Here is a 25,000-nt window from a genome sequence, read left to right as displayed (position 1 = left end):
ACAAAGGCCATTGTGGGGTGCACTTTAAGCCAATCTGATGTACAGAATTGTATAACATTGTGCAGTAATTTCAGGAAGCGCATAGTAGGATAAGAAATACACCTCATTTCATATATTTTGAGCCAAATAAGGATGTCCATAGAAGTTGCCATAGCATGGATGTTCTTTAAACCAGGGGTCCCCAACTTTTTTTGCAGGTTTAATGTAGGTATTATATTCACAGACCAGCCTTCACCCGTGGCAGATAAAAACAGCACAAATAAGTGCACCAAAAATACAACTCAACATAACGCTGAATTAGTAGGAGCCCTGGGCTTGTTTCTTTGCGATGAGATGGTCCCCGGCAGGTTGATGGTACTATTTACCGGCAACTGGCCGAGAACTGCTGATGGAAATGAGCCTTTGGCCACAATCTTGCACCTTTACATTTTATGTTTATTAAAGTGCATTGTCCTCTAATAAAGATATAACAAATATGGCAACTTCCCATTTAGGAGTTTTCTATCACCTGAAGACACAACATAAAGAACATTTTCATTTTCATTTGTTTACATTCTTGCAACAAATCCGAAAAAGTAGACTTTTGGATCGAAGAGAAAATGATCAAGTTTTCTATGTTGGGAAATGTAACTGATTTTTCATGAGTCAGTCATCCCCATGTGATTAGACTTGTTTTGAATGACTTGTTGGACTGTGAGAGCCTTTTCTTACTGGCCTCCATAGACCATTCTGTAAAGAAGCAGATAGTTTGTGCTTCACCCTACCCTGCATGAAGGAACTCCTTGAATACAAAAACATGATATTTAAGTCCTAAAAATAATGATTAACATTAGCTGTCATGCTACCCATACTGATGATAATAATTGCACGCCTTCCAGTGATCTGAATTAGCACTAATCTATTGCTATTTACACTGTCTACCTAAATTTAAAGAGAAGGTGTGGTAACTGTGGATTTAGTTCTTTCAGCTTACCCACCTGTTCTACTGCCTTTAAGCCTGATAGTGGTTATACCTGGTCTTTGAATGGCAGCCTAGTGCTGTCATTAGGTGACGACCTTCAAGGCAGGTCGTGCTGAAAGCTTGTTACGCGCAGTGACATCAGCAGTCATGGTCAATGCTTCCAGGTAAGGTTTATCCCTGTGCCGCTGTTGTCGTCCTGTCTGCAACAACGAGGTATGTCTGATACAGACATTGTTGTGCTGGCTCTAAAAAATGGGGAAAACATGATTTGGTCTGCGTCAAACCTTTCACAGACAGGACAGTTGCTGTTACAACGCTCAAGAGAGTCGTTTAAAGTGCAAACTAGTTTTGGCATAAGCGGGAAAAGGAAATATTAGCCTGAGAACGAACCTAAGTTAGGCCAGCAAAGATTGTGCAATAATCAATATGTCAAGTTTGTATCTGTGTACAAATGGATGGTAAATGCTTGAATTTACTAAAACACAGTCATGTCTGCTCTTTAGGGTATAATTAATACAGAGCATTTATTTTAATTGAACTTAGGGTTGTTGTCAGATGTTTACACACACATCACTTTTATAAATGTCATTCATTTTGGGCTTTTAATGTTTTTTCCAATGTAGAATTAATATACAGCAATAATTGGGTAAACATGTTGGAATTAATTTAGCATTTTCTCCACACATGAGAAAGTCATACACATAGGCTCATATACTTTATATATTGACCTAAATATTTTACTAAATGGTGCTGTAAGTTTCAGAATGTCATAACCTGTCAGGGTCAATCTTAACTAATATTGTTAGCGATCATGGTTGACTGCAGCTGGTAGTTTGTCTTTGTCAGTATTAAACAATAATGATTACGGTTTTATCGGGGGCTGTCCTGAAACTTTACAAGTGATTTGAAGTAAACCCTTTCTCCGCTCATCCTGTGCCTTTCTCTTTTTTACAGGAGCGATTCCAAGTGAAAAATCCACCTCACACTTACATCCAAAAGTTGAGGAGTTATCTTGACCCGGCAGTTACAAGAAAGGTGAGGCAACTTTGCTAATATGTTATCCCGTAAGTACAGTACGACCTATGGTCTTGTTCCACTGCCACAGGTTTTCCTTCCCACCTTAGTCTCCTATCTGCTGTCCAGGATTTGCCAGCAGCTGAGCAAAGATAGCACACAAAGCTCCTTGTTGAAGTGCTTTGGGAACTTTCTAGATACCAAACAAGCAAGTGTGTAGTTTGAGACAACTGATAGGAGACTATGGGCTGTCAATCACCTCTATTTGAGGAAAAAGCAACAATAACATAAATATGATGGAAGTTTAAGGGTTGTATATTAATGTAAGGCAGTGTTATTCAACTGGCCCCCGAGTTCAGTTCAAAACTTGGGAGACAAACATTTTTGCAGCAGATTTCTAAGTACCGGTACTAGAGTGCTCCTGTTGTACAGAATAACTTGAAACACTGTAAACACTGACAGATCCTTAAATCAAACATTTTAACCTTGCCAGCAAACATAAAAAACTGGGGTCCAAACTTGTGATATACTTAACTGAGGCGTACTTTAAGACAGTGTTTTTCAACCTTTTTTGAAAAAATCCAGAGTCACACCACCAGCAGAAATCATTAAAAAACAAAACTCAGTTGACAGTAAAGTCGTCGCAATTGTTGGATATGACTTTAAACCATAACCAAGCATGCATCAATATACAGTAGCTCTTGTCTCAAAGTAGGTGTACTGTCACGACCTGTCACATCACGCTGTGACTTATTTTGAGTTTTTTGCTGTTTTCCTGTCTGTAGTGTTTTAGTTCTTATCTTGCACTCCTATTTTGGTGGCTTTTTCCCTTTTTTGGTATTTTCCTGTAGCAGTTTCATGTCTTCCTTTGAGCAATATTTTCCCGCATCTACTTTGTTTAAGCAATCAAGAATATTTCAGTTGTTTTTAATCCTTCTTTGTGGGGACATTGTTGATTGTCTTGTCATGTTAGGATGTACATTGTGAACGCCGTCTTTGCTCCACAGTAAGTTTTTGCTGTCGTCCAGCATTCTGTTTTTGTTTACTTTGTAGCCAGTTCAGTTTTAGTTTCGTTCTGCATCTACAAAGCAATTAGCTACTGGCTGCCACCTACTGATATGGAAGAGTATTACACGGTTACTCTGCCGAGCTCTAGACAGCGCAGACACTCAACAACAACACATAATTTGCAGACTATAATTACTGGTTTGTAAAGAATATTTTTAACCCAAATAGGTGAAATTAGATAATCTCCCACGGCACACCAGACTATCTCACGCCGCGGCACAGTGGTTGGAAAACACTGCCTTAAGGCACCCCCTTAAATCGTCCTTTTTGAGAGTTACACATTTTTTTCATTATATAATTTATGCAACTCTAAGGTGTTGCTGAAGCTTGTTATCTTCAGATGCAGTCAGTAGTCATTTGTTCAACTTAGTTATACTTAGTGATGGTTATTTCGACAATTCAACTAGTGTCCCTTAAGTTCAGTTAAAAAAATCTTTGTGAGAGCCTCACATTTTTGCAACACATTTGTTCTTAAAACACTGAGTACTGTCATAGAGATGATCTTTGACTAGCTTTTTTGTGTAAGGTCTTTAAGTTTCTGGAAATGTGGCCCCCAAAACAATTTAGTTGAATATCCCTAATATAAAGGATAATAAAGGCTCCAAATGTCCACCCGGGTTGGAAAAGGGTTTTCCTCGATATGGAGTCCCCAGCAAGTACAACTATTTATAAAATGATACAGGTGTGGATGCACACATCTCATTAGCATTAAAGCTAAAGGCACACAAAAGGCACATAAACTAAAAATACTTTTAAACCGTCTAAATTTCAGCACCAAGCCTAGATTTTGTGCTTCTAATTTGCTCCCTATTTTATTTAAATGTGTTTCAAAACCACCTTAAACACAGATGTGTGATTGAAAAGGAGAGGGATATCAAAAAGTAAGACGCACATAGTTACTTGAGGCGAGTCATAGGTGTGTTATCTTATCAACAGGCTTCTGTTAGTGTGTTCATTTGTGGAACATATGTGTCTTCTTGACTAACTGGTTCTTGGGTCAACAATGCACCATTGTTGCTGTATTTGTGTCATTTTGTTTCTGTAGTCCGTTAACTGTATTTGAGTTGTTTAGCATGAATATTTCAATGAGAAAAACAGAATTGCTGACTCTGCATTATGAGAGCATAGAGGAGATGCACTGCTGTTAATTTGTAAAGTTAAATGAGCATCGCAAACGAGATGTGACCTGAGGGAAGAAAGACAACATTACAGAGGGATAAATAAAACAAATGGTTGTGAGAATGAAAACGAGAGAGAAGGAGACAAAAAGAGGCACCAAAGGAAAAAAGAGAGTTATGGGGCTTCTTTCTACATTCCTGCGCCATCCCCCTTTTCTTCAAACTCAAACAATTGCCACTTTGTGCAGCACTGAGAGAGCTGGAGGTCATTGCCTCGGCTTTCCATATATGCAGGCCCCGGTGCATTCTTTGGGGCAGCTCCTAGCCAATGGGCGCCCAAGTAAGTTGCGCTCCTATCCAACCAGTCTTCAAGAATGTATCAGCCATTGATTTGTTTCCACGATCTCCAAATTCTACACTTTCGCTGCTGTCTCTCTTTTCTCCTGCGCCCTCCTCTTTTTCTGCTTTCCTGTGGTACAGCCTCCTTCTCTAGGTTGCAGCTGGTTGTACTTATGTGGAGTGTGGGGTGGTTGCCTTGGGGAGAATGGGGGGAGTTTTGCCTCTGGGAGCCTGCACAGTACCCTGAAATATGCTTTCCACACAAAAGGGCTCCTCCCTAATAAAAACACACTGTTTCTCATCGTCTTGTGTGCCAAACACACACCGCCCAAGCCTGAAGACACAGGCTTGGAACTTCTCTGTGAAAGTTACAAAGACACAATCTCCTCTTCTTCTGTCTCTGATACAATATTTTCAATTACCCTTGCAGGAGGAGTTAGTTAAGAGTTAGGAACTTATCCTACATAATGATCTCAATGTAACTGCTAGCTACACTAGTACGTGTGTAAACCCCACTCTCACTACAAGCTGACAGTTTGGCCTTTTGGCTTGTTTCCCTAGCGCTCTCGTCTGTCAACCTGCAGGACCTTGTAGAACCTTGTCCGTTCCCTAAGCCGTGTAGGGGGTGGATCCAGGCAGATTGCATTACATCATTCATCAAGAAACAAAAGTGTTCTGCTAGGACAAATAAAAAGGCACTTTCACTTTTGTTTTGCGAACATAGTTATATAATGTACATATATACAGTTTCTGTTCAGTTTAATCATTTATGTAGCAAATTGAAAAAAACAGTTGACCAAAGTGCTATACTGACCTAACACTAATAGTGCAAAACAGAGTCAAATGTACAAATGTATTGTTAAATAAATACAATGTAATGTTTCTGTTGTTTGGTATTAAATTGTTATATATACCAGTGTTTTTCAACCACTTTTGCCGTGAAATACAGTCTAATGTTATTTCACCTAATTGGGTTAAAAATATTTTTTGCAAACCATAATCCGCAAATGTGCCGTTGTTGAGTGTCTGCACTGTCTAGAGCTCGGCAGGGTAACCATGTAAGACTCTTCCATATCAGTAGGTGGCAGCAGGTAGCTAACTGCTTTGTAGATGTCGGGAACATGGTTTGTCGTGATCACAATATGCGGGAGGCAGCTTGTAGCTAAAAAAGTATAGAACACTTAAACCAAAAATAAATAAAAGGCGAGTGCCGCTAAGAAAAGGCATTGAAGCTTAGAGAAGGCTATGCAGAACGAAACTAAAACCTAACTGGCTACAAAGTAAACAAAAACAGAATGCTGGACGACAGCAAAGACTTTCAGTGGAGCAAAGACGGCGTCCACAAAGTACATCCGTACATGACATGACAATCAACAATGTCCCCACTAAAAAGGATAGCGTCCGTACAACTTAAATAGTCTTGATTGCAAAAAAACAAAGCAGGTGCGGGGAATGGCGTTCAAGGAAGACATGAAACTGCTACAGGAAAATACCAATAAAACATGAAAAGCCACCAAAAATAGGAGTGCAAGACAAGAACTAAAACACTACACACAGGAAAACACCAAAAACTTCAAAATAAGTTACGGCGTGATGTGACAGGTGGTGACAGTACACCTACTTTGAGACAAGAGCTATATTGATGCATGATTGGTTATGGTTTGAATTCATATCCGACAATTGCGAGAACGACTTTCTATTGTCAATATCGGCTGCTGAGTTAAACATTTTTATGTTTTCTGCTGGCGGTGTGCCTCGGGATTTTTTCAATGAAAAAAATGTGCCTTGGCTCAGAAAAGTTTGAAAAACACTGATACATACAATGTAATGTTATTAATGTAATGTTTATAAATACAGCACGGTCTACACCAGGGGTACCCATTATGTCGATCGCGGAGGGTGTGTCAGTCGAACGCTAGTCAGGCATAAAAAAAAAAAAGTCCTAAAAATTTGTGATCATCAGTCTTCCGGATGATGTCACTTTCGTCTCTTGGTTGACATTCGCGGCACCTGTGGATCTTGTCAGAAGACGCTCGGTATTAAGAAGAAAACGACTGACAGCAAGGCGAGAAACACTTTATTTCAACAGACTCGAGCGCCGCACCAGCTGTCAAATCCCTAAAGACCGAACGAACAGTTCTTGTCTTCACAATAAAAGTGCTGCTCTATCCTGCCTGCACTAACAAAATAAGAGTCTCAGAAAGCTAGCGTGCACAAGCTAGCAAGTTACGGAGTTTGCCGTCAATGTATTTCTTGTAAAGTGTATAAAAACGAATATGAAAGCTGGACAAAAAATATTGCCAAAAACCAACCACTTTGATGTGGTGTTGGACAGAAAGGAGGACTTTTTTTTCTCTTCCACAATGTAAATTCGAAAATGTGGAAGTTAGCAGCACTGCTGTGAATCCTGTGCGATTCCAATCAATGCATGTAATCAGAATCGGGAAATACACTAACTTACAGTATATTCTTGTCAACATGAAAGAAAGGAATCTATATGTTATGGTTATGGTTTGAGTTTATTTTGAACATGCATACAATTAAAACTTGATACAAGTGTAAATATATATATAGATATAAATATTATTTATATATAGATATAAATATTATTTATATATAGATATATATGAACATATATGTGTATATATATGTTTATGTATGTGTATATATATGTGTGTGTATGTATGTGTATATATATATGTGTATATATATGTATGTATATATATATGTATATATATGTGTATATGTATATATATATATATATATATATATATATATATATATATATATGTATATGTATCTATATGTATATATACTGTATATATATATACACACATGTATATAGATAGATAGATAGATGGATAGTACTTTATTGATTCCTTCAGGAGAGTTCCCTCAGGAAAATTAAAAAGGTATATATATGTAAATGTATGTATATATATGTATATATATATATTATATATGTATATATATATACACATATAACAAGAAAAAAACATATATATATATGTGTGTATATGTAAATATATATATCTATATGTATATGTAGATCACCTCGACTTGGTCATTTGAAAAGTAGCTTGCCTACTGAAAAAGTGTGGGCACCCCTGGTCTACACTCTACAAAGTTTGTCTATTATAATGCTTACTAAAAAGTTACAAGCAAATATTGCTTCTAATAACTGTCTGACCTTTATTTGTACAATAATCTGCATATTTGAGAAGTTGGAATGAAATCTTTTTTAAATAATTAAGGCAAGGAACTGTATCTTTTTCAGATTACTTCTTGGTGTTTGTATGGAAAAATTCTAACGTAACTGAATCTATTCCATTTAGCACCATGTTAAATTTACAGCAGTACTTCTTTCTTTAAACAGTCTCTCTTTAAACTGTACAGTAGTCAATAGTGACGTATTTCTCACCTCTCCCCTCTAACACAACTGTGTGTTTTCTGCCACGCTGATCCCTACTGCTCATTATTTGACAGGTTTTGTTCTTCAGTCTGAAGGACCTCTTTTTAACACCATTTGTCATTCGTCTCACACAAATGTGTTTGGTCAAAGTCTCCATGGTACCGTGTGTCCTGGAAGTTTTCTTTTAACCAATTAGGTTAGTAGATTTTATCTGGCCACAAGGAAACGTTACAGCTATTTAAGGAACCAAGATGAGTAAAGAAGATCACGGGAGCTACTAAATATTCACACTTTCCAATGAGTCAGCTCTTTTTGTTGTTTACAGCACTGTGGTTGCTGGAAGCTCCACAATCCACAAATAATGTTGGGTGAGCAACCCAATCCTTGCTTCATTTCTGGATCCTAATGGTTTTACATTAATATATAGTTAACTGCGATTTCTGCTCTGCACCATTCTTGGCTAACCACAACCAAGCCTGTGCTATGCGTTGATTTACAGTTCTGGTTAGGTTGATAAAATATTAACTCCCCTTTCTTGTCTTCCCTAGAAATTCAGGCGAAGAGTTCAAGAGTCCACCCAAGTCCTGAGAGAACTGGAAATTTCACTGCGGACCAATCATATCGGGTGAGTCAGTCACTAAACATATATAGCATTCTTAATCTGTGGGGTTTTTGAGGGAAGCAAAATAGAGAAAACCACATTGCCATGGAGAGAACCATGATGAGAAAGCACAACAGTTTCTCACACTACCCAAACTGAATACTGCTGTGACACAGGTGAAAACTGGGGTGGTATAAGGGAGCATTCGGATCCAAATCTGGGCTGGGTGTGTTACTTATCATAATATGGCACAGTTGGTGTCAGAAGTGGGATGGTTAGCTGCAAGCAGCTCAGAGTTCTGTGATAGGGTGTAAATTATTAAGAATATTCATCCTTTTCTATATGAATGTGGTGTGTGGTGTTTTTGCGGGAATTTTTAAAAACTGTTTTAAACATTGTTGCATTTTGGCCGTGAATCAAAGCATTTCTGTGTAAATAAAATTCTGTTTTTCTGTTTTGTTTTTAATTAGTTTTTTATCTTTTACACTTATTTTACCGCCATAGAGTGTGTGCTTTTATGTCAAATCACAATGTTAAGTAAATGCAAAAGTCCTCATATTTATTGGTGCCAAACATCTTTGGACAATTTGACCAGTATTTTAGGTCAAAGCATAATAATAATGTAGATGTATCAATAAGTACATTATGCTTGTGTAGGGCAGTGTTTTTCAACCTTTTTGGAGCCATTGAAAAAATGCGGAGGCACACCACCAGCAGAAAACATAAAAAAATGTAAACTCGGTAGTTGACATTGACAGTAAAAAGTAATTGTTGCAATTGTTGGATATGACCAACATAACCAAGCATGCATCACTATAGCTCTTGTCTCAAAGTAAGTGTCATGACCTGTCACATCACGCCGTGACTTATTTTGAGTTTTTTGGTGTTTTCCTGTGTGTAGTGTCTTGCGCTCCTATTTTGGTGGCTTTTCCTATTTTGTTGGTATTTTCCTGTAGCAGTTTCATGTCTTCCTTTGAGCGCTGTTCCCCGCACCTGCTTTGTTTTAGCAGTCAAGACTATTTCAGTTGTGCGGACGCTATCCTTCTTTGTGTAGACATTGTTGATTGTCATGTCATGTCATGTACGGATGTACTTTGTGGACGCCGTCTGCTCCACACGCTGTAAGGCTTTGCTGTCGTCCAGCATTCTGTTTTTGTTTACTTTGTAGCCAGTTCAGTTTTAGTTTTGTTTTCCATAGCCATCCCTAAGCTTCAATGCCTTTTTTCGGGGCACTGGCCTTTTGTTTATTTTTGGTTTAAGCATTAGATAAGACGTTTACAAAGCAATTAGCTACCTGCTGCCACCTACTGATATAGAAGAGTATTACACGGTTACTCAACAACAACACTTTATTTGCAGATTATAATTACTGGTTTGCATAAAATATTTTGAACCCAAATAGGTGAAATTACATAATCTCCCACGGCACACCAGGCTGTATCTCACGGCACACCTGTGTGCCGCGGCAAAGTGGTTGAAAAACACTGGTGTAGGGTACATTTTTGGAACCTTTGTTTTGTTAGTGAAGTCAAACCCGCGGTATTATTTTGAAGTGAGGAAGTTTGCTGTGCTGCTGTTCTCTGCTTGACGAGTAAAGAGACGAGAGGGTGAAATAAACAGAGCCTCTCACGTTGCGACTGCTGTTTATAAATTGATTTTACATCGATGACAACAACACAAGTAGATGAGATGTCTTGTGGGTGTATGGATTGTTCTTGCTAGCTTTAGCTTCGTAGTTTAGTCGCTGTTTCAAGGGGCCGTCTCCACATTGTTAAGGTCAGTACGGGGCAGGGATAAATGAGCGCTACCAAACACATTTCCCAAAACAAATGTTCATTAGCCTCACAATGACAACAATTCACTTGCATTTAGGAGAATTCCTGTGATGTTCTGCGTTTAACAGCGGGATTTGGTTTTATTGGTCTGCGATTACGAACGCGGAAACTATAAGCCTTACTTTTTTGTTGAGTTTAGTGAGTATTGATTAGGCATATTAGAGCTGTGTCAAATAAAAAGTAGCTACCATGGTGACATCCCAAACTTCGAGTAGACGTGCCCTTTTTTTAATGTATTGTGTGGCTAATTAATCGTTTTTTTCTCAATTGTATTTTCATGATCGCGAGAGGCCATAATCGAAATCGAAGTCAAAATTTGATTAATTGTTCAACCCAATGTGTCTGGTGTATTAGTGAATTCAAGTGTTGCTGCTCTTGGGGAATCATCTTCAAACAATATAAAATCACAGGGCAAAACAAATAATGCCGATATTCTGCACTGAATGCGTTATCTTATTTCTATTCAACTCTATGTATTGTCTCCAAATAGCCTACAATAAAACTTGCTGTTTTATAATAATGAGTGACTCATTTTAATTGGCAGTAATTGTTCTAAGTAAACATCTGAGACTTAACGACTGAGCATTGTTCTTGTGCATTATGTACTTGCTAGGTGGAAGAAAAAGTAGTTCCAACCAATCGTGTTTCATTTACACACAAGCTCAATAATGTAGTTATTTACACTGTGTTCTTGTTAATGTTATACATTATCTCAAATAACTAAAGTATCAAACGTACCAATATTTTGATTCTAGAACCGTTATTATTACAGAATAAAGGCACCCTTGATTACATCTTATGCCTTCTAAATCCACAGAATGTTCAGACACTTGGGCTTCAGTCACCATAAACTTGCGGCGTCAAGATGTGTGTTGGGTACCTAGTACTCATTCATATTTATGGATAATAGTGTTAACGGCCAAACTGTATGAATATTATGATTTCTCCTGCCATATTAAACTTCTTGCTAATTTCCTCCTCTTTGCTGGTTACTCTGCTGTAACACAGCTCCTATTAGCCTTCTATTGAAGTCTTCAAAGCATGTATTTTTGTTTTACTACATCAGATTCAAGCTAGTTAGTTTCTGCGCCGCGGCTAGCATAGCTTGTCCTCTCCTCCATGTGTCTGCACGTACCCAGCTAACACATCAAGTTAAAAGAATGTTAGCTAATGGTGGTCCCATGGTTGGTTAGAACCAAACCTAGAACTCAGGTTTAGAGAACATTAGCATTAATGCCGCTTTTTAGAACCATCTCTATTACTTTATTTAGCATACATAAATAATCAATATTTACTGACTGTATTACTTTATTTAACATACATGAATAATCAATATTTACTGACATACAGTCGTGGTCAAAAGTTTACATACACTTGTAAAGAACATAATGTCATGGCTGTCTTGAGTTTCCAATAATTTCTATAACTCTTATTTTTTTGTGATAGAGCGATTGGAGCACATACTTGTTGGTCACAAAAAACATTCATGAAGTTTGGTTCTTCTACGAATTTATTATGGGTCTACTGAAAATGTGACCAAATCTGCTGGGACAAAAGTATACATACAGCAATGTTAATATTTGCTTACATGTCCCTTGGCAAGTTTCACTGCAATAAGTCGCTTTTGGTAGCCATTCACAAGCTTCTGGCAAGCTTCTGGTGGAATTTTTTACCACTCTTGATAAAATTGGTGGGAGTTCAGCTAAATTTGTTGTTTTTCTGACATGGACTTGTTTCTTCAGCATTGTCCACACGTTTAAGTCAGGACTTTGGGAAGGCCATTCTAAAACCTTAATTCTAGCCTGATTTAGCCATTCCTTTACCACTTTTGACGTGTTTTTGGGGTCATTGTCCTGTTGGAACACCCAACTGCGCCCAAGACCCAACCTCCGGGCTGATGATTTTAGGTTGTCCTGAAGAATTTGGAGGTAATCCTCCTTTTTCATTGTCCCATTTACTCTCTGTAAAGCACCAGTTGCATCGGCAGCAAAACAGGCCCAGAGCATAATACCACCATGCTTGACGGTAGGAACGGGTGTTCCTGGGATTAAAGGCCTCACCTTTTCTCCTCCAAACATATTGCTGGGTATTGTGGCCAAACAGCTCAATCACATGGACAAAGATCTTCTGGAGGAAAGTTATGTGGTCTCAAGACAGCCATGACATTACTTCACAAGTGTATGTCAACTTTTGACCACGACTGTATGTCCATCGATTCATGTATCGTCCACTTTCCAATCGTGATGCATGGGAGAATCGATAATTTTTTCCACCTCTACCTCATGGATATACCTGAATTGTGTCATTAAAACTCTTGCATTAATCACTAATATATGCCCCATCTCTTATAGTGAAAAACATCTTATCTGTGCATCCTTTGGAAAACATGCTTGTACTCCTTTTATTTACTACCATAGTGTATACAAATCTGTAGTTTCAAGAACATTGCATTTGCCTTAACTTGCTTGAGTATTTAGTTGTTGGTCGTTATTGGTTGACTGCTGATAAGGAGACCCATAGTGCATTGTCTGCCAATACATGATAATGTTGATACACCAGGTAATTCCACAGACCAACCATCAAAATGAACCAAAATTGCGAATGACGTCTGCCTGGCAATGCAGTCCAGGAATTGTTTACACGGATTAACTTAATTGTCCCAAAACCTTATGTTGGTAAACTAGATTACATCAATAATCTTCTTAATCTAGATTAGACAATGAAACATTAGCATAATGGGAGTGAGGTAGGGGTGGTACAGGAGAAGGGGGGATGGGTGCTGGCGCTGGCGAGGGAGCAAGATGTCACCCTCTCAGACAGTGAATAATTGCTGGCTGTGTTCAGAGGCAAACTACATAGCGGGGAGGCTGAGTATAATGGCAGATTGCCGATGCACTCCTAACATGTTGCTCAGTGGTCACCAACATGTGGTGAATGGGAGGATTGTGACTTGTCCTGGGGTAATGATTACCATGTGGCACAACATGACTACACCTTCCCCTGGGCTTTTTTTTTACAACAACCCTACCAGGCACTGCTTTACTGGGCCCTCTCCTCAGTGTCCATGCAGTAACACCAGAGGAGGGCTAATATAAGAAGGCCACCAGGGGACTTTTAGGAGTTTAGTCTTCCACTGAGCATACCAGGGTGTAATTATGTTTATACCCTGCAAATGTCTCTAATTAGCAAACAATCAGTCTGGTTAGAGAGCTCTACAGGGCTGTACTGAATAAAATGCTCAATAAGAGTCTGTCTAATTTCAGTGGCTCTATGTGAAAATACTTTTCATCATTTTGTGCACTTCTGAAAAAAGTGGGCCAAAAGTATAGTATAACAACTGAATCATGATCTAGGTATAACCCTTTTCTTCCTATTTAATATGTTATTAATCTTCATAAATACCCACCTGTTTTATCATCATGTATGGTAGGTTTGAGTTATTCCCGTATGTATCTGCCTTTCTTCCTGTTGATGAAAAAGAGAGGACCCAAATAGGAGCCTTGAGGAACACCAATAGTATAACTAAATAAGTGGATCAATGGCTACTACTAAACAAGCTACAGCAACACCTTACTTACATAAATCACAAAAAAATGTAAAATGCCAAAAAGGAGAGGACTGAAAGGGGTGGCTTGAGGAACGCCTCAGTTTTGTAAATCACAAATTTGGACCCCAGTGTTCTGTTTGCTAGCAAGTTTAAAATGTCAGTGCAAGGATCTGCCAGTGGGTTTACATTTTATATACATTACATTTTAGGATTCTACTGCAAAAATGTGTCTCAAGTTCTAAACTGATCTCATCATATATGTACAGTACAGGCCAAAAGTTTGGACACGTCTTCAATGTTTTTTTTGTTTTTATTTTTATGACTATTTAGAGTGTCACTGAAGGCATCAAAACTATGAATTAACACATGTAGAGTTATGTACTTAACAAAAAAAGGTAAAATAACTGAACATGTTTTATATTCTTAGTTTCTTCAAAATAGCCACCCTTTGCTCTGATTACTGCTTTGCACATTATTGGCATTTTCTTGATGAGCTTCAAGAGGTACTCACCTGAAATGGTTTTCACTTCACAGTAGGGGTGTAACGGTACACAAAAATTTCGGTTCGGTACGTACCTCGGTTTAGAGGTCACGGTTCGGTTCATTTTCGGTACAGTAAGAAAACAAAATATAAATATTTTGGTTATTTATTTACCAAATTTGCAAAATCTTCCACCAAAAATATTTTTCTTAGTGGAATATTTGATGTGAAGTAATCGGAACCTTGGATAGGTCAATAATTCATTATAACATTGATTTTGATTCAATATTATGTTTTGAGCAATGACAGTTTGAAAGAAAAAAAAACAGCTTGGTTTTATTAGTCAACATTGCAACTTTTTCTAAGTTACATTTAACCTTTAAGCTTTTTTATTTCACTTTTGTTATGTTTTTGTTTATTTTAATAGTATTTTTAGAATGTGCCGTGGGCCTTTAAAACATTAGCTGTGGGCTGCAAATGGCCTCCAGGGCACACTTTTGACACCCCTGCTATAGATAATAAAAAATTAAATCTGATATATCTATCAATAAAAAGCAGAGCCTGGCGACGCATGCGCGTTTAGCATAACTCTCTCGCTCTCTCTGTCTCTGCCCCTCCCTCACGAATGCTGCTGCGTGCACAATTTGTTTTGTTTTTAACCCCTTCTTAACCCTGAACGTACATTGAAAATACACGCAACCGTAACTCAAAATGCCGGACATTTGAGGCATTTAAGAAACTCTGCTCGGACAGCCCCGCAAAAGAGGACATGTCCGGTGAAAAGAGGACGTATGGTCAGTCTATCGTAGCCCAGTCGCTGCTAGCATGCCGTGTGTTGTGCCTCGGTGTGCATTGTTTACACAACGTGCGATACGCTACTTAATATGTCCATGTGGAAACTCGTTCGGTACACCTCCGAACCGAACCGAAACCCCCGTACCGAAACGGTTCAATACAAATACACGTACCGTTACACCCCTACTTCACATGTGTGCTTGATGTATGTATATGTATATATATATGTATGTATATATATGTACTATATGTATATATATATGTACTGTGTATATATATATATATATATGTATATATATATATATATATATATATACATATATATATATATGTACTGTATATATATGTATATATATGTACTATATATATATATACATATATATACTGTATAAATATATACAACCTTGTGCATTATACTTGACTGAGACAATTAATTCAACTATTATTTTTAAATCTTTCAATTTTTTTAAAAACTTTTTGCAGATGGGTTAGAGAGTTCCTCAATGAAGAAAACAAAGGCCTGGATGTGCTGGTGGACTATCTTTCTTTTGCACAGTACGCTGTCACGTAAGTCACTACCAGCCTATTCACCCTCTTGCCCCGTGCTCTATATGCAGAGGTGACAACAACACAATACTGCCATTCTGCAGAGCCGCTGATGCGTCAACACACAGCACACACTGCTGCCTGCAAGTTGGAAAAGTTACTCTGGCCCTTTGACTTCTATTCAAAGATCGATGGCGGGATTATTAGTCAGTCACAAGGTCCCCTGTTCTGAGAACCTTACACATAAATGATTAATTTGAACTCCCCACTTCACCATGTGTTACTATGCTGTGTTTACATTATGAATAGTAGCGATCATTGTTTGTTTACACCAGGTTGGCACCACGTTTGGAGAAGAATAGATACCTGATAACCAACATGTTGTAGATCATAACTCAAAGTTGCAGCTCTTTACAAGGTCTCTGCCAAATGCAACAAACTCGATAGTCTTGCTGTTTTATTATTCTGCCTAAATCCATCCCAGAATCTCAGTGACAAAGGATATTTGATGGTGTTGTCTCTTTTTTAAAATTTCAATAATGAGGTAACATTTCAATAATGAGGGTGCAAACAAAATAGGTGGCTATCCGTTAAGCAAATACAAATATGGCTTTTGTTTAATTAATTTAATTAATTTAAAGTGTGAAGACTAACATGCAAGAACAATGTAATCACATTACTGTGTATTTAGTCCAAATCAGTGATTCTCAAACTATGGTGTACTATTCGTGGTGGTACCCGGGCGGGCTCCATCTAGTGGTACGCCATAGAATCACTTGATTAAAGTACAGTGTTTTATTTTCCTATATTCAAACCCAGTGTTACTTTTCAAAAACTGTTTGTAATGTTACACCTGCCAAAATATTATATATACATGTTAAATAAAATCTCTGCCTTGTTTTTAATGAATACTCGGGCCTACTATGCTACTGTATTTACATGTTGGTCATTATGATGGTACTTGGAGAGCCAAGTTTTTTCTGAGGTGGTACTGGACGAACAAAGTTTGAGAACCACTTGTCTAAATGACACATTATCAACTTTTATTTGAATATAAATTGAAGATGAGTATCTTCTAGACAGCTCATTCATGTTTACAGTACTGTTAGTTTTACTTTTTTTATCCTCTTGTAGGGCATGCTTTGAAATACTTTCTAATGTAAAAATGTAATGCCAGAAAATTATTGTCGTACATTAAAACAGCTTTTACCATAGAGATGAAAAAAAAAATCCTTTGCTGACTGAGCGATATCACATGTTTCTACTAACTTCTTGTGAGACATGTGCTGTCCATTTTAATTAGGTTACCAAATATTCCATGCCCAATACGTTTTTTATCATCCAAAGAAATTGCCATGAATGAAAATTTCCGCTGTATTAAAAAGAGACAAGACATGATGATCTCAGGCTTGTACACCTCACTAAAGTGAGTACACCTTTCAAATTTCAACCAGTTTTATTAAAATGTATCTTTTGAAGGGATCATACTATAGAATGAAACTTTTAGTGGTTTCTTGGACTAAGGATTTTTATAGTCAGATCTAATTCGGATTAGTCGGTTTAGATTTTGCCAATTGTAAGAGAAATAAACAGATTTTGATCATATGTAGCTCAAAACTTAATTAAAGAAACTTATACAATAATGCTGTCTTTCATTAAAGCGAACAAAACAGATCTCATTTGCAAATTTTTCCACCTGAAAAAAGCTAAACCTCTGATAAAGAAATAAACACTGTAGCGATTGTATATTTTAGTGATATGGATAAGGATCATTACCTTTCCCAAAGGAGAGCTACACATCTGGGGCGAGGTGGTGCATCCCGGTCACGTGCCGTGTTCAATTTTCGGCGAGTCCAACCAGCAGGGTACAGAAACTTCCTCCCAAAGTTCCTAATTTTCGTGAGCAGACAGAGTTTTAGTAGAGATGTGGGAGGCCAAAATATCACCAGCTGACTTTTAGACAAGTCACACCAGGAAGCGGTGACCGTTCTAAGTAGGTCTTACTCCCTAAAACTATTTGTCTGCAGTCTGCACACAATAATCTTTTACTAATATTGGAAGCAGATAAGATAAACAATTAATCTTCCCAACACGCCTGCTGAACGTGGGGGCCTCAACAGGCACAAGAGAGGGAGTCAGGTTTAAAATCCGACGATTCGACCGCAAGGTTCATTGTCGAATCAGACTATTTGAAGACAGCCCTGAAAACGTCTGTGTAGTTTAGAGTAGTCAGAGTACAGCTTGTATAGCAGTAATGTCTTCTGAAAATACTGTAAGTGAACACATTAATACGCCCTACATAGCTGGCAACGCGACAGAGTACCAAGAATTAATAGTGTAAACCTGGTGTTGATAGCATCATGGTTTGGAGTTGCATGAATGCTGCTACCTCTAGGGGCGCTTCGGTTCAATTTCAGGGAAATTACAACAAGTATTGAACATTATGAACCTGGGCCGCATGGCAATTTTCCAACATTACAATTCCACCCATACTGCTTTCCAAGTTATGTCCAAGTTTAGTTTAGTGTATAGTATTGTCACTTGAGAAGCTGAGATGTGAAGGGTGTACCCACTTGAGTGAGATACTGTAAGTCTGTGTATAAACTGTTTGTGTTGTTGCAGTTTCATATTCAATGGTTGTATTCATGATGCGACAGGTTCGATGGAGATGGTGTTGAAAACAATTCAGAAGCCCTCATAGACAAAACCAAACCTTGGAGTCGCTCCATCGAGGACCTGCATGGAGGAAGCACAATGTCATCCCCCCTTAGTGGGAACGGCATCACCCGAGCAGGGCGACACTCAACAATACGGTACGATTTGTTTGTCACATCAGGCATTTCCTGCGTCATCACGCCTTAAGATACTTCGTTGTGCCCACATGCTCTGTGAGAGACTTTAAATAGCTTAAGACACATTTCTGTAGCAGGAGAAAAGTAACACTGGCTTTATTCAGAATTCTGACCCATGACTGACAATGCTTTCCCTCGTGACAATGAAAATATTTTTTGTGTGTGCACTATGTTGTACAATTTGTAATAGGAGGATTTGTCAGCACGTAATGCATAAACCCGAGCTAATATATCCTCTAATCCTCCCTGTCAGTCCCTTGATATTTCAGTCCAGCATGCACATTGACTTATATCACCTCTGGTCTTTCAGTTTGAAGGGGGTAACTTGAACATGGTGCGTACAAAGAGCTCTATTGAGACATAAAATCACATGTCTGCTATTAAGAGATCCTTGCATAATCAAGTCTACCATTTTCATCTTTTCCGTATCACATTTTCCACCCTGACAGACATATCTTTTATCCCCAAGTGTTTTTAGACAAGTGAGTGACTGTAGCTTGTCTACATGCTATTTCCTGTATAAAGCCCATTTTCTCTATACATTCAACAGATGGGTGACTCTTTTGGTTGTTGTGTATGTTTCTTTCTATTTTAAGTTTAGTATTGTTGCGTAGAAAATCTGCTATAATGTTGCCTCTGGTGCCTAGTTGTATTACAGATAGAAGCATCCTCACTGAGGCTGACTCTCTCTTCTGTTCTGTCCTTCATAGTCTTCTCCTCTGTCTGCCCGTCTTCGACAGCAGGCAGGTCTTCCATCTACTCAAACCACCCTAATCCATCCAAAGACACACTTAAATGCACACAACCCCTGGCTCACTGTTCTTATACCACCTTGCTTTTGCTGCCAAGTTTATTTATCCCGCTGTCTGTGTCCGGGATGTGAATTATTGGTCCTGGCAGCCTCCCCTCCTTGCGCTTCAGACAGAATTCTCCTCTCTCCGAAGCAAATAGGTTTTTCTGCCGCTATTGTTCTTGCCTCCGTGCCTCCGTGCCTGTGTGCTCCCTGTTTGGCTCCCCGAATGCCATTCACTGCAGTTTCTATGCAAAGGCCCTGTAGGAGCTGTAGACAAGGCATGGACAGTAGCAGCACATTAGATAGTTGCTCAAAAGTAACCTGCGGTGATTCATTGTCAATATGGTTTACCATATCAAATTGTTGACTTTTTCTGTTCCTGAAGGACACAGAGCTCGCAAAACTGTCCAAAATGCTCTCAAATAAAACGGTATGTCTGTTCTTAATGTACAGTAGGTGTATAAAAGCACAAGCACTAGATGTGTTCGACTGTGTCCTTAAGTTTTTTTTAATCTAGTTGTAATATGTGTGATGGTGTTGCTATAGATCCCTTGAATAGAACCCTTTACTAGTCTCTTTACATGCTACTTACACACAAAGATATAACAGTACACAATCAAGATGGACATTATGTATGTAAAAAGGATACCGTTGGGGTCTTGTGGCCTTGCTCCTTCACCTAATGCCAATTATTTGATGTTTAAAGGGACTCCAACCTGCTGCTTCTAAGCAAAATCATGTTCCCCACTTACTTACTGACCACTCTATAAATCTACAAATATGTTTTACATTACGTCCAAATATTAAATTTCTGTGGAGTCTCGTATTGACTCAAATAGGGATGTAATGATATGAAAATTTTATATCGTGACCAAAATTATCAAGGTTTGAGTTTGAGCTTATTTCGAATATGCAACAACATGATACGTCACAATTTCCAGTTTCTCTATTCAACATGTTCGAAAAGGAGTAGGAAGAAGCAGAGCTTAAGTAGGAAGAAGCAGAGTGTATAAGGTTATTTTTTATTGTCGCAGTATTGTTAAATGTGCTCAGAAAGTACTTATACACACACTGAAATCTTTTGACCAAGTTATATATTTTTAAATAACTAAAAAAAGTACACACAATTAGAAAACTCACTATTTTGCATGTTTTGTTTTTCTTACGCGTCACTTAACTGTGTTTTAGTCTTAGTATTTTATCTGTTTAATGGCTAAAATGTTATAATTTTAGATACTAGTTTGCACTGTAGCTCTTTAAGATGTATTTAAATGAAATTAGGGATGTCCGATAATGGCTTTTTGCCGATATCCGATATTCCGATATTGTCCAACTCTTAATTACCGATACCGATATCAACCGATACCGATATATACAGTCATGGGATTAACACATTATTATGCCTAATTTGAACAACCAGGTGTGGTGAAGATAAGGTCCTTTTTAAAAAAAATAATAAGATAAATAAATAACCTACTCAGTGGCCTAGTGGTTAGAGTGAGATCGGTAGGTTGTGAGTTCAAACCCCGGCCGAGTCATACCAAAGACTAGAAACATGGGACCCATTACCTCCCTGCTTGGCACTCAGCATCAAGGGTTGGAATTGGGGGTTAAATCACCAAAAATTATTCCCGGGCGCGGCACCGTTGCTGCCCACTGCTCCCCTCACCTCCCAGTGGGTGATCAAGGGGATGGGTCAAATGCAGAGGACAAATTTCACCACACCTAGTGTGTGTGTGACAATCATTGGTACTTTAACTTTAACTTTAACTTAAATTAAAAACATTTTCTTGAATAAAAAAGAAAGTAAAACAATATAAAAACAGAAACTAGTAATTAATGAAAATGAGTAAAATTAACTTTTAAAGGTTAGTACTATTAGTGGACCAGCAGCACGCACAATCATGTGTGCTTACGGACTGTATCCCTTGCAGACCGTATTGATATATATTGAGATATAATGTAGGAACCAGAATATTAATAACAGAAAGAAACAACCCTTTTGTGTGAATGGGGAGGGAGGTTTTTTGGGTTGGTGCACTAATTGTAAGTGTATCTTTTGTTTTTTATGTTGATTTAATAAAAATTAAAAATAAATAAAAACGATACCGATAATAAAAAAACGATACCGATAATTTCCGATATTACATTTTAAAGCATTTATCGGCCGATAATATCGGCCTGCCGATATTATCGGACATCTCTAAATGAAATCTATTATAATTTATTATTTCTGGCAGGTGTTGTTGTGTCCTACTCTTTTCAGCGGTTCTTGAATGCAACGTAAAAAACACCTCCTCATATAGTGTAGAACGCATCGCATAGGCTGAGGTATGTCATCTCTTAATGAGAAGAAAATGCTAATTTTTCTTGCATTCCTATTAGCATTTAAGATAGCTGGTTGGTCAATGAGTTTATCAAAGTGCTGGTATCAATCACGATTTTTAGATCATTTAATTTTACAACAGCAAAACTAACAGTCAGGAATTTTACCCTGGTTACCATTATTGCTGTTTATAATATAATATAATTGGGTGCTTTTTTGCCCTAGAAAAAGTTTTACAAGGACAGCTGGTCTTATAATGGGGTTAGACATTTATATATGCAAACTAATAGGTGGTTTCAATTCTCTCCAAGTGAGTCAAAGCTTTTCTCACTGTCACTCACACATATTAGTGACCTGGAAAGATGCGACAAAAAGGAAAGAAGTGTCTCATAAAGTTGAAACAAGGGTTCGCCCTGGACAAGTCGTGGTTGTATCATTAATCAGTTTATTAATCAGTGGGTGTTTGGACTCGGCCCTTGAGGAAACATTTCAATTTCTCGTGTTTTCAAGGCATTTTGGACAATCAGATGTTCTGTTGGAATTGTGTTTCTGTTCCAAACACAAAAAAGCTGGGATCTGCATCCATTATTTTTTTCCATGTTATTGCTTGTCCTTCACACAGCTTTTCCCCCACTTTGCACCTCTAGTACTAGATGTGTTTCACATAAAGTTTGTTTGGCTGCTTTCAGACAAGTCAAAACAGGCTGAAGGTATTACACTTTATCAGCGTTGTGCAATTGTTCTCCTGATTTCAGATGAAGATATTTAGTGTGTGTTTTCTTCACTGTGTCACACATCTGTGTTGGATGTTGGGCAATCAGGAGAGGAATGGTCTTAAGAATGGTTTTGTTTCTCCACCTTAAGGACATTACTGCATTTAAATGGTAAATCACCATGTTGGTTTACACTGTTTTTACTCCATGATAAATATTCAACCAAATTGCAGACATATACAGTATTTCTATCCTTAAAGGGCCTCTCGTCACACACGCTCATGCTGTGACTCACGCGGCCGTCACGCCTCTTCCAGGCAGGCTGGCATGAGCCTGCGTGTCTGTCACTAGTGGCCTGAAGATACATGTTTCCCAATGGCTGGTAATTGAACCTTGCAATTTCAATCTGAAAATAAACAGTGTGGCCCTGAGTGGCTTTTTACATTACCAGTCGCAAAAATGCTTTGACATTTAACTTTATTGAGAGCGATGCACGCGGAGGAAATACTTTCCACTTGTTTTTGTTTATATGCAAATGAATGGGGCGCTGTTATGTTATATTAATATTGCTGTGAAAGAAGTTTAAAGTTCTAAAATGAGAAATAATGTGACCCCCTAACCAGGTATAGATCTCCCTCTCAAAAGATCGAATTCTTATAGTCCCAACTTCTCAAATGTTTTTATTTTTTTATTTCAGTTGTAACACATTGCCCAGTCGTAGGACGCTAAAGAACTCCAGGCTGGTCTGCAAGAAAGACGACGTCCATGTCTGCATCATGTGCCTGCGCGCTATCATGAACTACCAGGTCAGTCACACTATTCCTACCAAAGCAAACAAAACATCGATCTAAATACATCACTGTTGCATCATCATCTCTCAAGATTTAGATATCCACTCTGTCGCTGCCTGATGTCCAAATATGATACTGTATTTCTTTAACTAAAAATGAAAACCTATTTCCTTTTGATTATGTATCTTTTTGTTATCCATCCATCCATTTTCTACTGCTTGTCCCTTTTGGGGTGGCGGGGGGCGCTGGAGCCTATCCCAGCTACATTCGGGCGGTAGGCGGGGTACACCCTGGACAAGTCGCCACCTTTTTGTTATGTTTTTTTCAATATTTGTACACTTCTGAAAATGTATTTAAGCCATTGGTGTCCATAGTATGGCGCGAGGGCCATTTCCTCACAGCTAGTTTTTTTATTGGCCCTTGACATGTTCTAAAAATTAAATGAATTGCTAATTATTGAGGTACATTAGATAAAACAACAACTATTTGCTTTCTCATCAATAAGACATTTGATAATGTGTTTTTACTCAAATAAATGATCATAAACTAATTTAATTGATATGGTTTTAGCATCTTAAATCTATTTACCCCCCCCCCCCACATGAAATTTGTATGAATATTTTATGTTTATGTTTATTAATAATAGCCAAGTGAAACAAACTGTAGATGTGCAGCTAGTAATGATCCGTTTCTTATAAAATGCAATGTCGTCTAACAAACTTTCCAGACAAGCCTACTTAAAATATATTTTAAATAATAAGTCACACATGCATGTACAACAATATCCCTCTCATCACTCATACTTCTTGTGTTTTTATAATAAAACAACTAAAATTGTGATCAGCCATTTTTTTGGTCTTAATAACTGTAATTGAATGTATCAGCATGTTATTAAACTATTATTACAAGTATTTTTGGAAATAAATGATTTACAGTCATATTTTTTCCAAGTTTTTCCCATTTTCATTATTTTATTTATATTTATATTGATTATTTCAGAACTACTGTATTATTGTATATTTATGTATTATTATTATTGTTGTTATTTCTCTGAAGTGTAATTGATGGTTGCCCTTGTTTTACACACCCAGTAAATTAACCTCTCCCTGTCATTTATGTTCCCTTTCCCAGTATGGCTTCAACATGGTCATGTCCCACCTTAATGCTGTGAATGAAATTGCACTAAGTCTCAACAATAAAAACCCAAGGTAAGCCAAAAAAGGTTTGGAAGTGAAAAAAAAAAAGTGACGACAGCCAACAGAAGGACTCACTTGTTTATGTGACACTTGTCGACCTCTGGGGTCGAAACATTGTCTCACTTGCGAATGTGAAAACCTGTCACATCTACTTTCACATCATGTCTCACCCAGTTGGGAAAATCTTGAAAACAGACACACACACTCATTCACACACATGACTGATCTAAATCATTTCCTGTCGACTAACCTTACCTAAACCCCACACGCAGTTCAGCCCCAAAGGCTAGAATGGGCCCCACAATGTGAATGTGTAAACAAATTTATGACATTATCAACATACACTGGCTTTATTTTTGGTTTTCACACGCATCTTCCTCTCAGTAGCTAAAGTATTAGGACCACAGCTGTAGTCTAATGCAGTGTTTTTCAACCTTTTTTGAGCCAAGGCACACTTTTTGCGTTGAAAAAATCCATAGGCACACCAACAGCAGAAATAATTAAAAAATGAAACTCAGTTTACAGTAAAATGTCGTTGTCGCAATTGTTGGATATGACTGTAAACCATAACCAAGCATGCATCACTATAGCTCTTGTCGCAAAGTAGGTGTA

At 37.9% G+C, this 25,000-nt stretch overlaps 1 protein-coding gene across 9 annotated transcripts in view; it reads left to right on the top strand.

Moving 5' to 3' along the window:
* The window catches only part of fmnl2a (formin-like 2a), a 103,392-nt gene that overhangs the window by 43,130 nt on the left and 35,262 nt on the right, over positions 1 to 25,000 (top strand). For 5 of the 9 annotated variants that reach the window (XM_062070000.1, XM_062069999.1, XM_062070003.1 and 2 more), the window contains exons 3-10: positions 1,916 to 1,996; positions 8,461 to 8,537; positions 15,655 to 15,738; positions 18,375 to 18,530; positions 19,280 to 19,312; positions 19,748 to 19,792; positions 23,099 to 23,207; positions 24,324 to 24,400. In XM_062070000.1, coding sequence (XP_061925984.1) covers positions 1,916 to 1,996; positions 8,461 to 8,537; positions 15,655 to 15,738; positions 18,375 to 18,530; positions 19,280 to 19,312; positions 19,748 to 19,792; positions 23,099 to 23,207; positions 24,324 to 24,400 — 662 coding nt within the window. The remainder of the gene's footprint in view (positions 1 to 1,915; positions 1,997 to 8,460; positions 8,538 to 15,654; positions 15,739 to 18,374; positions 18,531 to 19,279; positions 19,313 to 19,747; positions 19,793 to 23,098; positions 23,208 to 24,323; positions 24,401 to 25,000) is intronic. The other 4 variants (XM_062070005.1, XM_062070007.1, XM_062070004.1 and 1 more) reach the window with 1 other exon arrangement.

The sequence above is a fragment of the Entelurus aequoreus genome, linkage group LG14 (genome assembly GCF_033978785.1).
Source record: "Entelurus aequoreus isolate RoL-2023_Sb linkage group LG14, RoL_Eaeq_v1.1, whole genome shotgun sequence".
In the NCBI taxonomy this organism is placed as follows: Eukaryota; Metazoa; Chordata; class Actinopteri; order Syngnathiformes; family Syngnathidae; genus Entelurus; species Entelurus aequoreus.
Note: the sequence above shows the minus strand (reverse complement) of the source record. Positions and strands in the feature narration are given on the sequence as shown.